The sequence below is a fragment of the Chamaea fasciata genome, unplaced genomic scaffold (genome assembly GCF_029207755.1).
Source record: "Chamaea fasciata isolate MVZ Bird 193981 ecotype frontalis unplaced genomic scaffold, bChaFas1.0.hap1 SCAF_23, whole genome shotgun sequence".
NCBI classification, from domain to species: Eukaryota; Metazoa; Chordata; class Aves; order Passeriformes; family Sylviidae; genus Chamaea; species Chamaea fasciata.
Genome location: NW_027094108.1, coordinates 3152050 through 3166240, shown reverse-complemented (window position 1 = coordinate 3166240; position 14191 = coordinate 3152050). Strand labels below are relative to the sequence as shown.

At 57.7% G+C, this 14191-nt stretch overlaps 1 protein-coding gene across 1 annotated transcript in view; it reads left to right on the top strand.

Annotated features, from left to right (window-relative positions):
- Positions 1–14191, top strand: part of MEGF6 (multiple EGF like domains 6) — a 79417-nt gene that overhangs the window by 62764 nt on the left and 2462 nt on the right. The window contains exons 16-35 of the mRNA XM_066202901.1: positions 1008–1142; positions 3495–3620; positions 4526–4657; positions 5068–5196; positions 5489–5620; positions 5911–6039; positions 6574–6702; positions 7151–7279; positions 7535–7663; positions 7845–7973; positions 9250–9378; positions 9629–9757; positions 10390–10521; positions 10820–10948; positions 11540–11668; positions 11796–11924; positions 12086–12214; positions 12918–13046; positions 13119–13247; positions 13655–13786. Coding sequence (XP_066058998.1) covers positions 1008–1142; positions 3495–3620; positions 4526–4657; positions 5068–5196; positions 5489–5620; positions 5911–6039; positions 6574–6702; positions 7151–7279; positions 7535–7663; positions 7845–7973; positions 9250–9378; positions 9629–9757; positions 10390–10521; positions 10820–10948; positions 11540–11668; positions 11796–11924; positions 12086–12214; positions 12918–13046; positions 13119–13247; positions 13655–13786 — 2595 coding nt within the window. The remainder of the gene's footprint in view (positions 1–1007; positions 1143–3494; positions 3621–4525; positions 4658–5067; positions 5197–5488; positions 5621–5910; positions 6040–6573; positions 6703–7150; positions 7280–7534; positions 7664–7844; positions 7974–9249; positions 9379–9628; positions 9758–10389; positions 10522–10819; positions 10949–11539; positions 11669–11795; positions 11925–12085; positions 12215–12917; positions 13047–13118; positions 13248–13654; positions 13787–14191) is intronic.

The window sequence follows — 14191 nt, the reverse complement described above, 5'->3', positions numbered from 1 at the left end:
GAGCAGAGCCTGACCCCACCTGGCTGCACCCTCCTGTCCGGGAGTTGTGGAGAGTGATGAGGTCTCTCCTGAGCCTCCTCTGCTCCAGGATAACCAACCCCAGCTCCCTCAGCCGCTCCTCACAGGACTTGTGTCCCAGACCCTTCACCAGCCTTGTTGCCTTCTCTGGACACACTCCAACCCCTCCATGTCCTTCCTAAATTGGGGTCTGAGAACTGGACACAGCACTCGAGGTGCTGCCCAACCAGTGCTGAGCACAGGGGAAGAATCACCGCCCTGCTCCTGCTGGCCACACCATTCCTGATCCAGGCCAGGTGCCATTGGCCTTCTTGGCCACACTGCTGGCTCATGTCCAGCTGCTGTCCATCAGTCCCCACAGGTCCCTTTCTGCCTGGGCACTGTCCAGCCACTCTGTCCCCAGCCTGCAGCACTGCAGCGGTTGTTGTGGCCAAAGTGCAGGACCTGGTCCTTGGTCTTGTTAAACCTCGCATCCCTGGATTTGTCCCATCTATCCAGCTTGTCCAGGTTCCTCTGCAGAGCCCTCCCACCCTTCAGCAGATCCACACTCACTCCCAGCTTGGTGTCATCTGGTGTCATTCTGTACCCACAAAACACTTCCAGAGCATCCCCCTTTCTTCTCCCATGGCTTCTTTTCCCCATTAATTTTCCCAGGGGAAAGCTCTGCTTGCTTTCCACCCTCCAGGCTGTCTCACCTCTTGCTCACTCAGGAGCACAGCGTGCTCACACTCAGCCGTGTTCAGTGGTCAGCAGGAGCTCTGTGCTGGGTGGGGACAGCTGTGACAGTGGGTGGTGGGGACAGCTGTGACAGTTGTGGTGGGGACAGCTGTGACAGTGGGTGGTGGGGACAGCTGTGACAGTGGGTGGTGGGGACAGCTGTGACAGTGGGTGGTGGAGCTTGGAAGGGCGCTCAGCACCCAGAACCGGGCTCTGCCAGGGGCAAGGAGTAATTTCAGAGCTTCTTTCTCTCTGATGATGGTTGTTGACAGGCTGTGACCCTGGGTATTATGGGGATGGCTGCAAGAAGAAGTGTAGCTGCTCTCCAGGAGTGCCCTGTGACCCTGTCACCGGGAAGTGTCACAAGGAGTGTCCCCCAGGCTACCACGGCGAGCACTGTGACCAAGGTAAGGCAAGGCAGCTCTGTGTGTGCTGGAAACTCACCAGTCCTCACACTTTTGCTTCACAAAATGACACGAAAGCACTTCTAGAATCCCCTGAGAGCCCCAGCCCACTGCAGATGATCTGATGGGTGGCCAGCAGAGACTTCAGGGGACACAGGAGCTGCCATGCACAGGTCTCTGTGAGATGCTTCTGCCTCTTTAAAGTGGGAGAGTAAATTCCTTGTATAAAATGAGCCTGATTCAGAAAATGAGAGCAAGGTCTCACTTCCCCCTGCCACTGGATATCTCTGTGTTGGTAGATGGAGGTGATTGGGATCTAATTATCTTTCCCTGGCCTTGATGTCTTTTCCCTTCCAGGTAATCCCTGCCCAGCACAACAGTATCACATTTTCTGCTCTGTTCTATATTCCTTATTGAAACTCCGTTTCATCTGCAAGGGCAAAGGCACTTTGTACTGCAAGTAAAATTTTACATTTAATTTACCTTAGGATTCAAACTTCTCCCTCTTTATGAACCTCCCTGGAGCAGTTTTGTGCTCTTGCCATGAAGGGCCAGTTGATGGGATGGTGACTGAACTGCCCAGCTCTGTGTATATTTGACTGTGTCCAACACTCAGGCTCTGAGGGTGCAGATTTCGAGATCCTGGGGGTGGTTTGTGTGCCAGAGAGCTTCACTTTGGGCAGACAAAGGTGCTTTGAGAGAACCCAAAGGCAGTGAGTCATTGGCATGAGGTGATGATTACAAAATATGAACACGGCGCTTGGAAAAGAAGAAGTTCTGCCAACCCCAGAGCTGAGTGGTGACTGAAAAATCAACCCACCCCTGCTCCTGTGAGGCTGGGGCCTCCTGAACCCACTTCAGCTGCTAGGGTCCTGCAGAAAATGCAAAAAGTTGGACACTTGAAGACAGACTGAGCAGCAGAAGACACTGCATGGAGAGGTTGGAAGTGGCCAGCATCTGGATTTGGATTGGAACATCCCAGGATTTTTCTGCACTAACTGATGTTTAGCCAAGCACTGCTTCACCCCATCCCAGGAGCTGCAACCATCAACCTCACTGATCTGCCAGCACAGGGTCATGGTGCAGAGCTCCATCTCTGACAGGGCTTGGTCGGAACAGGAGCTGCAGAAAGCAGCAAAAATCCCAATGGAAGCGCTACCATAGTGCTGGCAGGGGAGATGGGAGCAGCTCCTGCAGGGCTGTGCTCCCTGGCAGGGCCTGACAGCCCTGAGCCGCCCGTGGTGGGATTCTGTGGCCCCTGGAGCCTTGTCAGGCTGGGTGCTCCCGCTCAGGATATTTTTAAAAAGGGTAAGAAAGGAGCTGAAGGCTGTAGCGGGGGGGAGTCACAGGAAATAACACAAATATTTGTATAGAAATAGTAGGCTCTTGGCTGTTGTTCGGGTCTGGAAATTATTAAAGGGTGAAGACAAACATCTGCCATCAATTAGCAAAGAGGAGGAATAACAAAAACTCCACTGTGTCACTGGAAATCGAGGCGCTGCGTTTCCTCCACGGTTTGTCAGTGCCGGTGTGTTCGCCTCTGCTGAAGCTTTGCAGAACATTGGCTTTGGTGAGCGTGGAGCTCTTATGAGGGACTCAGAGAGGATTTAAGGATCTTTGGTCTGGGGCCCTCAGTTTGCACGTCACCAGCTGGTTGCTAAATTGTGGCATGGGGTACAAAGATGAAACTGAGCTGGGATCAGCAGGACCACGCTGGCATCCAGAGCAGAGGGAAGGAAATATTCCTGCTCTGGATGAGGATGCTCCTTCCTTCCAGCTTTCCATCTGTGTCCTGCTGCAAACCTGGCTGCTTCTTAAAATCCTGGTGCTCAGATCCTGGAAGCATTCAGCCAGGGAGGTAAAAACCCTCACAGCATCTTGGAAAAGCCAAGGGGTGGTTTGGTGTGGGGCTGTGTCCCTGCTGTTCTCCACCTCAGAGACAGCAGGGTGGCTTGGGCAGAGTCCAGTCCAAAGACTGGAGACCAGCTTGGCCTCAGCTTTTGGGGATGTGAGTGGTCACTCTTGCACGAAGAAATACTTGTTGAAAGGACACACAAGAGAGAAGGGACAAGCAGACAGACTAGGACGGCGGTGGCAAAGCTGGAGGTGACCAGTGTGGCTCACAGAATGGTCACACCCAGGCTCACAGAATCATTAATCTTGGAAAAGACCTCCAAGATCACCAAGTCCAACCTTGGAGCCAACACCACCATGCCCACGAGCACAGGTGGGAACCTCTCACAGCTGGGCCATTCCCACAGACCCAGAGGCTCCTCCAGCCTGCAGGGCCACGTTGGTAAAATGCTCTTTTACTTCACCTTGAGGGGAAGTTCTGACCCTGCTGTTCTCCCACAGAATGCCCTGAGGGAACATTTGGGCCAGGCTGTCAGCATTCCTGTGCCTGTGGAGAAGCATCCTGTGACAGGAGCACGGGGCAGTGCCACTGCCCACCTGGCTGGACAGGACACGACTGTGCCCAAGGTGAGCACGGGCAGCAGAGCAAACACTCAGGGATTGTGGTGTAGAGGGAGGGATTTAGGTGTAGACCTATTGCTTTTCTTTTACTAAAATTCATTTTAAAAATATCCAGTGCAGTCGGAATCATCTTTATGGAAAATTAGAAAAAATTGCAGCTTTTGATGGTGAGTCTTAAACAACGTGATGAAAAAGATGAAGATGTTTTTGGTTGTCAGAATCCTCAGTGTAGGAGAGGAACCTTTCTTTATTGATGCGTGCTTTTAATCGCCTTCACCAGATTACTCTTTAACTGCTGGAAAACTAGAGAGTCTGAAATTGAAAGCTTTTGCATGATTCTGCAGTATTGCAGCAGCTGGAAGGTATTAGTCACATCGAGATGTCCTGCTCCTAAGAGTTTGGCTGAGCAATGAAACTACGTGTGCACAGTGCTTACCATACATTTCAAGCTGCCTTGTTTTCCATGCCCTGGAGCAGCTTAGGATCAGTTGGAGAAGGATTCTTGCCCTGGTTTTAGCAGTTTAGCCTTTTGCTCCTTCTTTGCAACTCCCAGCGGGTCCTGGAGCAGTGACTGATGTGCTGTCCACGGTGTGACGGCAGCTGCGGAGTCCCTGTGCCAGCAGCACCATTTCCCACTGAGGAGCCCTTGGAGCTCCCTGAAAGTGGATGCAAATCCAAAATTGGCATGAAAATCCTGGAGTGAGCTCAGAATAGCACTTAGAGAGGGCTCACACGCTTCCTGTGGAACAGGCACGGCCATGCTGTGCTCACTGGTAGCCACGTGCTGCGAACAAAAGTCCAAAACGTCCTGCATGAGCACGGCAAGAGGGGACCCAAAAGGTCACACGTTTCCCGCTGCCACCTCGGCTCTGATCCTGGTGCTGTGTGTTCTCTGTCTGCTCACGCTCCAGCTTGTCCTGGGGGTCTCTGGGGGCCGGGCTGCCAGGAGATCTGCCCTGACTGCGCCAACAACGCCAGCTGTGACCCCGCCACCGGAGCCTGTGTGTGCCTGCCTGGCTACACTGGCCAGCGCTGCCAGGATGGTGAGTGCAGGCTGGGGTGGGTCCCTCAGCTGGAATGTCCATCTCCAGCTGGAATGTCCATCTCCAGCTGGAATGGGGGTACTTCAGCTGAGCTGTGGTATCTGCTCCAGCGAGTGGAGCATCCAGTGACTGCCACGCTCAGCAGGGCAGGCTGAGCACTGTGCACATCTCTGTTTCCTCACTCATTGGGGTGCAGGCTGGGGACTTCAAAGTCCCTCTAGCCCCATCTCCACTGTGGTAACTTCTGCAGCAGGAGAAAGGGAGGCAAAATGCTGAGCCCTTGGTCCCGTTCAGCACCTGCATTCAGGGTGTCAGAGCTGTGTCAGTGCTCATGGCTCTGCCACCAGCAGCTCTGCCGAGGGCCAGGCTTCCAAGAGCCACCTGCAGTCCCTCCCTGTTTCCCTTGGCAGTGTGTCCACCCGGCTGGTTTGGCCCTGAGTGCCGGCTGAGCTGCAGCTGTGGGAACGAGGGACTTTGCCACCCGGTGACGGGGACGTGCAGCTGCCCGCCCGGCTGGACGGGCTACCACTGCCAGCGAGGTACAGCACCTGTGCTCTGTCACCCTCACTCCTGGGCCACTCTGACCTGTGCCAACCTTGCTGCCATCTCTCCATTCTTGTCTTCACACTGTGCCTCTGCCAGGAAAACCTCTCTGAAATCCTTTTGGTTTCTTTGCTCTGTCTGTCTGGGGCTGGCAGTGCCACTGGCCTCTCTGCAGCCGTGTTTGTCCCTTTGCCCAAGGGACGTTGTGCCTGCTGGTGAGGGCAGCTCTCTGCCCAGGCTGTGCTCTCTGGTGCACACCAGTGATGGGCTCCTGCTGTGTTTCTCCAGCCTGTGACCTGGGGCGCTGGGGCCCCGACTGTGCCCACATCTGCAACTGCAGCAACAGCGACGGCAGCTGCAGCGCCGAGACCGGGCAGTGCCTGTGCGAGGCCGGGTACACGGGCACCCGCTGTGAGCAGAGTGAGTGCTGCCCCTGCCCTGCCTGCCCTCACACCCAGCCAGGGGCTCCGGTGTTCCAGGGAAAGGCACAGCTCCAGCCCAGTCCCCTTCCCTGGCTGTGATGCTGATCCTGTCCCCCGGGTGGCTGGGTGATGTGGGTATGCACTTGTATAGGGCAGGTTAGAACCCACTGGTTGGGTTAAAAAAGAGCTTCCAGATATTTTTATTCAATTCAGGATCCAAGCCCCTGCCTTAGGATAGCTTCTCTGGGACCCAGGAAAGGACAGACTCCTCAATCTCATTTCTTTCAGAGTGCCCAGAAGGGTGGTTTGGGCTGGGCTGTCGGCAGCAGTGTCAGTGTGACAATGGAGCCACCTGTGACCACGTCAGTGGGGCCTGTACCTGCAGCCCAGGATGGCGAGGAACCTTCTGTGAGCACGGTGAGTACCCGACCCTGGGGACCAGGGCTCCATCCCACAGGGTTTGTGCTCCCTGTCTGACTTTGTTATCCCGTTACAGCAAAGAGAATTCCTCAGGATGGAGGGAACAACAAGTCTGCAAGCTGCTGCCTCTGGTTTTATTTCTGGAGGGAAAAGGTCTAGGGAAAAAAAAAAAAAAGACTGAAAATGTAAATAATATGTGACCCAGTGGTGGCACAGCTGCCGTGGTCACCCGAGTGTGTACATGTTGCACACAGGGTCTTGGAGCAGCCCCTTGGAGGGGTCCCTGGTTGCAGGGATCCAGCCCCCCCAGCAGCCTCTCTGCGGTCAGGAACCTCAAGCCATCACTCTCCTGATCCACCACTGCCCTCTCCTGTACCTGGCATGTCCACACTGGACTCACATCCAATATCTGCAGCCCTTAGCTGTCACTCTGGTGCAGCCTCACATTGGCCAACGAGGGGCAGGCACCTTTTCCCACTGGGAGGGCTCCAGCTCTGCATTTTGTGTGGATTTCTCCTTTGTTTTCTACAGCCTGCCCTGATGGATTTTATGGACTGGAGTGTCGACAAGCCTGTGACTGCCTGAATGGTGCCCACTGTGACCCTGTGACAGGACAGTGCCAGTGTCCCCCGGGCTGGACTGGCCCCCGCTGTGGCCAGGGTAGGTGTCTGTGGCCAGGGTGGGTGTCTGTGGGAGGTGCCCACCCTGCCCTCCATGGGCACTCGGGAGCCAGGGATGTCTGTGCTGCCAAGTCATAGGAAATGAAGGACTGGGTTGTCCACTCCCCATTCATGATTTTCTCCGTGTGGAATTTAATTTGGCTTCAGACTGGGGGGGCTCTGCCTGAGCATGTTGTGGTTGGATGCAATGAGGGCTTGGGCATCCAGCAAAACTGCTTCCAAACAGATGAAGGGTGTGACACTGATGGTAGCAGTGTCTGTGTTCGGATGTCAGGCCTGTAGGACACATTATTTCCCTGTAACACCACAAAACCCCCTCACACAGCAGTCAACCACCACTGACAGATCCTCTCCCAGCCCTTGGGAGGGTTGGTAGGAGCCTGGCTGCCGCAATTCCCACCATTCCTGCCTGCTCTGCTCCCCTGCAGCGTGCCAGGAGAACAGGTACGGCCAGAACTGCAGCCAGACCTGCCACTGCTTCAACAATGCCACCTGCAGCCACGTCAGCGGCCTCTGCCTCTGCTCAGAGGGGTGGACAGGACCCTCGTGCCAGCAAGGTAACCCTTCCCAGCCCAGCCTGCTTTCCCTGCCATTCCCTGGGGTGGGGGGAACGCTTCTGCCTCTTACCTGAGCCAGTGAAATACCAAAAGTTGTTTTGTGAGCAGCTGAGCAGCCTTGGGGGTGTCATTGTCTCCTCTTGCATCAAAATCAGTGTTGCTCTGTATCAGACCATCCACCCACGGCTCTGGCAGCGTGGCACAAGCTTCCAGAGCTGTGTCCTGACCGGGGTGTTTGTCCTGTTTCTCCCTCAGCCTGCCCAGCGGGTTTTTACGGGAGGAACTGCCAGCAGCGCTGCCTCTGCCAGAACGGCGGCACCTGTGATCCGGCCACGGGGGCCTGTGCTTGCCCTGCAGGCTGGACGGGGCTGGCCTGCGAGCTGGGTGAGGAAACAGCCTGGGAAACGCCTCTGGGGCAAACAGGTCCTGGTTTGGAATGGTTTTCCTGCAGAGGTTGGAGGTGACATGGAAGGGGTTGGGGTACACGGTCCTTCCTGCGCGCGTGGGGCGGTGGGAGCTGGGAGGCTGGGTACCAGGACTGTGTCTCACCCTGTGCCCCTGCCAGCCTGTGCCCAGGGGCAGCATGGCCTGGACTGCCAGCAGCGCTGTGAGTGCCAGCACGGGGGGCTCTGTGACCGCCAGACAGGGCACTGCCTCTGCCAGCCCGGCTGGACCGGCCGCAAGTGCGAGAGACGTGAGTGGGGCACGTGGGGGCTGGCCTGGGCATCGGTGGCTCTGTCAGCACCTGGTGCTGCACAGGGAGGGTCTGGGGGCTTAAGCAAAGACATGAAATTCAGATTTCAGCAAGCAGGGAGCTGGCAGTGCCATGGGTTTGGCTGTGCCCACTGCTGTGCTTTCTGCTTCCATTGAATCACGGAGGGGTTCGGGTGGGACGGGACCTTAAAGAGCATCCAGTTCCAACCCCAGCTGGTTCCTGTTGTCTGAGGGCTGTCCTGAAAGGGCTGGTGCACCCCCAGAGCAGCCTGTGGCAGTGCTGGTGGGAGGGGGGTGGGATTCCCAAAGGCACAGAGCCCCAGGCATCAGTGCAAAACCAGAGGCTCCAAGCAGGGGTGAAAGCAGGGCAGCAACCCTGTGTGGTGAAACCAAAATCCCAAAGGAGGACCTTCCTCTTCCACGATTATTTTAAGGGTAAAAGTTGATCATCCCCTTTCCATTCTTCCTTCTGTGTGGCCCTGTATCACACTGACCCTCAGGGCCAGCTTTGGTCTCATGGCATCTGTCCCTTGGTGGCTCCGTGTCTGTTGTACCCTTAGATGTGACACACACCTGGCAATCTGCTCCCCATGAGGAAGGGTTTGAAAAGGCTCTTGGCCTTCAGAGCAGTGACAGGGGCCTCATCACATATCAGCACACCAAGCAGAGATCCTCAAGCTTCTTCCCTCTGGGGTCGTGACACCTCAGGTTGGCACGTCCTTAAATCAGGGTGTGAAGTCCAGTGGCAGCACTTGCCAGCTGACATGTGGCACAAGGGAGCTGCCACCAGAGCCTCAGCTGCCACCAGCCACTCTCAGGTTTCCTGCTGGGAATGTTTTTCCCTTCAGGAAGCTGTAAACAGCTCTGCTGGCAGCTGAGGCTTGGCCACACAAATCACCTCACTGGATCCTGCCACATCCTGAGGGACAGTGTCCCCTCCCGGCAGTGTCACATGCTCCCAGAACGCCACACAGCCTCAGCAGCACTGGGCACCAGGCAGTGTTAAGCACTTCTGTAATTTCTTTCAGTATAAATTAATGAAGAAACCCACCCAAAAGGTAGACATTATGTTGTTTGGGTTTTTTTTTTTTAAATAACCAAGCTAGGGTCCTGTCAGCTCCCCATGGCTGTATTTCAAGCTGCCTGTGTGTGACTAAGAGACAGACCCAACCAGCTATGGAGCTACTGGGAAAAAAGCCCCCAAAAGTCACTTTTTTGTGAAACTTGTCCTCTCTGCTGTGTTTTCCTCCCTGCAGCTTGTCCAGAGGGGCTGTTTGGGGCGCGCTGTGAGGAGCTCTGTGACTGTGGGGACAACGTCTCGTGCCACCACATCACTGGTGCTTGTGACTGCCCCAGTGGCTGGAGGGGCCGGCGCTGCGAGAAAGGTGAGGAACCCCCCTGGGTGAGGGAAATCCAGGGAAACATCAGCTGCTCCAGAGCCTGGGAAGAGGGAAACTTCATTTTAAATGAGAATTACGAGTCGTGGCAAAATATTTTGAGGCTGTGACACAAGATGCTTCTGGGCTGGCTCAGCGCTGGGGCAGGAGCCCCTCGGGCTCTGATGCCTTCCAGGCCTAAGCAACAACTTAAAATCCAGGCAGGAGATTTCACATCCCGCTGTTTGTTTTCCCACAGCTTGCCTGCCAGGTTTCTTTGGGAAGAACTGTGCCAGTGGCTGTGCCTGTCCCCTGGGAGTGCCCTGTCACCATGTCACCGGCCAGTGTGGCTGCCCGCCAGGACTGACCGGCGCTGGATGTGAAAAACGTACGGAGATGGGAATGATCCTCTTGCAGCTCTGCTGCCAGGCTCTGGGAACGTGATGGGTCAAGCAATTCCTACAGAAAATAGAAGGGGAAAAAAAAAAAAAGATAAACAAGGAAAAACAGCCCTAGAGCAGAGCTGTGCCAAGGAGCAACTCCCAGTCTGGCAGCTGGGTGCATGCCTGCGGAATGTTAGCGGGGCAGAGGGAGCCAAGTGGGAAATCAGAGCTGGGGATTTATCCAGAGGATTAGCAATAAATCACTATTAAAATGAGCTCCTGTGGGTATGAGCAAGTCTGGAAGAGACGGTGGTGTGTGAGCGCATTCCTTGCGCAGAGGATGGTGCTGGGTTTGCCATCTCTGTGTGTGGAGCTTGCAGAAATGTGAGGGCAGGTAGGGCTGGCACAGCAAAAGGCATCTAATGCATTTAAGTACTTGCCTTTCCTTTCAACCCAAGTATTTCCTGGAGTGAATGAACCCTTTGCATGAGAGTCCCTTTGCTTTTTGGGTGGCGGAGAATTTTACTGCCATAAAAGGCTCTCTAAATCCTAGCTTAAAATAAAATGTTTTATAAAAAGCCTTGCAGAGAGGGGTGGGATGGCTTCTGAGCCACCTTGGTGCCCTTTCTCCTCACAGCCTGCCTGCCAGGGACCTTCGGGGAGGGCTGTGCTCAGATCTGCCAGTGTCCTGGAGCCACCCAAGAATGTCACCCTGTCACCGGGGCCTGTGTTTGCCCCCCTGGCTTCCACGGTCCTGCCTGCCAGCTGGGTGAGTCCTGCTCTGGTCCCTCTGCATCCCCTCTGCGGGCTGGCCCATCCTGAAATCCCGGTGCCATGAGGGATGTGTGTGTGGGTTGAGTTCTGGGTGCTTTGGTGCCGCTCTGTGTGACAGAACGGATCAGAGCCCCAGCGGCGGTGCCAGCCTGGCACAGAGTGCTCCCAGCAGAGCTCCCCACCTCCTCCCAGGTGAAACATCCGTGCCAACTCACCTGGTGGGTTTTCCCGGGATGTCTGGACCTTGTTGTTGTGTTTTTGGACACTGAGGCCGGTGTTTGTTGTCCCCTCAGAGTGCTCCCCGGGGTGGTACGGCCGTGACTGCGAGAGGCGGTGCCGGTGCAAGAACGGGGGCGGGTGTGACTCTGCCACGGGGATGTGCCACTGCCCGGCCGGCTTCATCGGCGCCGACTGCGGCATCGGTGAGTGCTGCTGCGGCCAGAGGGGCTGGGGAAGCGGGGGAGCCTCCTCAGGGGGACGTGAGGGGTGGGAGATGCACACCCTGCCTGCAGAAAGCCTGCTGACCCTGCGGGGGATGAGCAGCAGAGCAGGGATTGACTCCTGAGAAAAGCTCCTCGTGTCCTTTGTCCACCTGTCCTGGCAGCAGTGTCCCCTCCTGCTGTGTCCCAGGCAAGGAGCCTGCAGATGACCGTGTTTGCTGTCTGCCTTAGCCACGAAAACACTTTTTTTCTGCTCTGTTTATTTAATGATAAAGTGATTTCTCCTGACACACCGTGCCTTTGCTGTATTGCTGCACAGCCACGGCTGGGCAGGGCTTGGAGCAACCTGGCTTAGTGGGAGGTGTCCCTGCCCATGGCGAGGGGGTTAGAAACAGGTGATCTTTAAGGTTTCTTCCGACCCAAACCATTCCACGATTCTCTGGCACAGCAGGGCAGGGCTGGAGGCTCCTTCTGCCTCCATTGCTCTGCTCCAGTGCTGTGCAGAACTTTCCCTCTCCCACCTCCCACCTCCCCGGCCCTGCTTTGGCCTGACGGAGGTTTTCTTTCCTCCAGGATGCCCTGCTGGCCGCTACGGCCAGGACTGTGCAGGGCTGTGCCCCTGCGGGGCCGGTGTTCCCTGTCACCCTGTCACCGGAGACTGTGTGTGCCCTCCAGGCAGAGCTGGCCCCACCTGTGAGCAAGGCAAGTGTGGGCTCGGGCATCAGGGTTGTCAGGCAGGAAAGGAAAGATCCTGGGCACTGATCTCCTTGCCCTGAGATCTCTGCTCGTGGTCCCCTTGTGCCCACGGCCGCTGCCTCTGGCCCCGCAGGTTGTGAGCGGCACCGGTACGGGCCGGGCTGCCAGCAGCCCTGCTCCTGCCTCAACGGAGGGCTCTGTGACACCGCCGATGGCTCCTGCTCGTGTGCACCGGGCTGGACCGGGAAATCCTGCGAATTAGGTAACCCTGGCCCGGATGGATTGTCCCGCACCGACCCAGTGACTGTGGAGCTCACATACTGGGTCCTGTTATCCCTCCCGTGCCAGCCCTGCCTTAGCACAGCCCTCTGAAGCGCGGGTGTGGAGCTGCTGAGCAGCTCTGCCGCTCCCTCTCGCCCGCAGAATGCCCTCCGGGAATGTTCGGTGCCTCCTGCCAGCTGCGCTGCTCCTGCCTGCACAATGCCACCTGCGACCCGGCCACCGGGACCTGCCGCTGTCCCGCGGGCCACTACGGGCCCCTGTGCGAGCACAGTGAGTGGTGGCGGCGGGGACACCCTCGGCTTGGGGCACGGGAGGGTTTCTAAAGCTCGTCCGGAGAGCAGAACCGCAGGACACGGGTGTGACACCAGTGTCACACTCTGCGGGGCTGTCCCTTTTTCCGAGGGTTCACACTGAGCCCTTCCCAGACAGCAGCGGCAGAGAGGTGATTTCTGATCTCTGCGTGACCCCACGGTCACAGCGGTGCCCTCCCAAAGGGACACACGTCCCCGGCGCTCGGAGGTGTTGGGTACCGAGCAAATGCCGTGGACCCGAACGCGGGGCTTTGGGGCCGAACGCGGGGCTTTGGGGCCGAACGCGGGGTTTTGGGGCCGAACGCGGGGCTTTGGGGCCGAACGCGGGGTTTTGGGGCCGAACGCGGGGTTTTGGGGCCGAACGCGGGGCTTTGGGGCCGAACGCGGGGCTTTGGGGCCGAACGCGGGGTTTTGGGGCCGAACGCGGGGCTTTGGGGCCGAACGCGGGGCTTTGGGGCCGAACGCGGGGTTTTGGGGCCGAACGCGGGGTTTTGGGGCTGAACGCGGGGCTTTGGGACTCAACGCGGAGCTTTGCGACCGCGGCTCGGAGCGCCTGGGCACACGTCGGGCGGAAAGGCGCTCTGCTTTTCCCTGCTGGGCCGGCCGAGGCTCTGCTGCGCAGTTCCACTCACCCGTGCTCTAAGGAGCTTTTCCCGTGCCAGGTTGTCCCCCGGGTTTCCACGGAGAGGGCTGCCGGGAGCGCTGTGACTGCGAGCACGGCGCGGGCTGTGACCCCGCCACCGGGCGCTGCCGGTGTCCCCCGGGGCTGCGGGGAGAGCGCTGTCACACAGGTACAGCGCGATCCGGGGGGATGCCGAGGGGCGGGCACGCAGGGCAGGGGCTGCATTCCGTGTCTCACACAGGCTGCAAGGAAGGAACGTACGGCGAGGGCTGCCAGCATCTCTGTGACTGCCCCAGCGATGTCCCCTGCGACCCGGCCACGGGGCGCTGCTTGTGCCCACCGGGCAAAACCGGCCCGACGTGTGCTGCAGGTGAGCTGAGCCCCAGCTGGGCAGGGGAGGAAGGGGGCTCTGTGATGGGGGTTTTGCTCCCAGAAAGCTGGAAAGGGCTTTTTTCTGGTCTCATAGAGCGAGAGGGGCAGCGGCACTCACCTCTCTGGCCCCTGTTAGTAGTCAGATCTGAATGGAAATTCTCCCGCAGCCTCCAGACCCCGTGTCTTCAGATTGACATGGTCAAAAGGCTGAGGATCAAAGGCTGAAGGGACCCTCTGGTGGCCGGGGGATGCTCTGATGTCCTGTGTCGCCACAGCAAAAACTCTCTGCTCTATCCTGCACCCAGCACAAGCAGGCTCTGCCTGCAGCATCCCGGGAAAGCTCTGAGCATTCCTGCTCAGCTGCTGCCACGGGCAACAGCCTGAGCAGCTCTGTGCCCTCCGCAGACTGCCGGCCCACGCGGTTCGGCCCCGACTGCCGCCTGTCCTGCCAGTGTGACCCCAGCAGCTCCTACTGCAACGCCCGGAACGGGCAGTGCCTCTGCCTGAACGGACACACGGGACCCACCTGCCGGGAAGGTGAGGGCAGGAAAGGGGCAAGTGCAGGCCCTGGTCCCTCTGCATCCCCTCTGCGGGCTGGCCCATCCTGAAATCCCGGTGCCATGAGGGATGTGTGTGTGGGTTGAGTTCTGGGTGCTTTGGGGCCGCTCTGTGTGACAGAACGGATCAGAGCCCCAGCGGCGGTGCCAGCCTGGCACAGAGTGCTCCCAGCAGAGCTCCCCGCCTCCTCCCGGGTGAAACATCCGTGCCAATTCACCTGGTGTGTTTTCCAGGGATGTCTGGACCTTGTTGTTGTGTTTTTAGACACTGAGGCCGGTGTTTGTTGTCCCCTCAGAGTGCTCCCCGGGGTGGTACGGCCGTGACTGCGAGAGGCGGTGCCGGTGCAAGAACGGGGGCGGGTGTGACTCTGCCACGGGGAGCAGA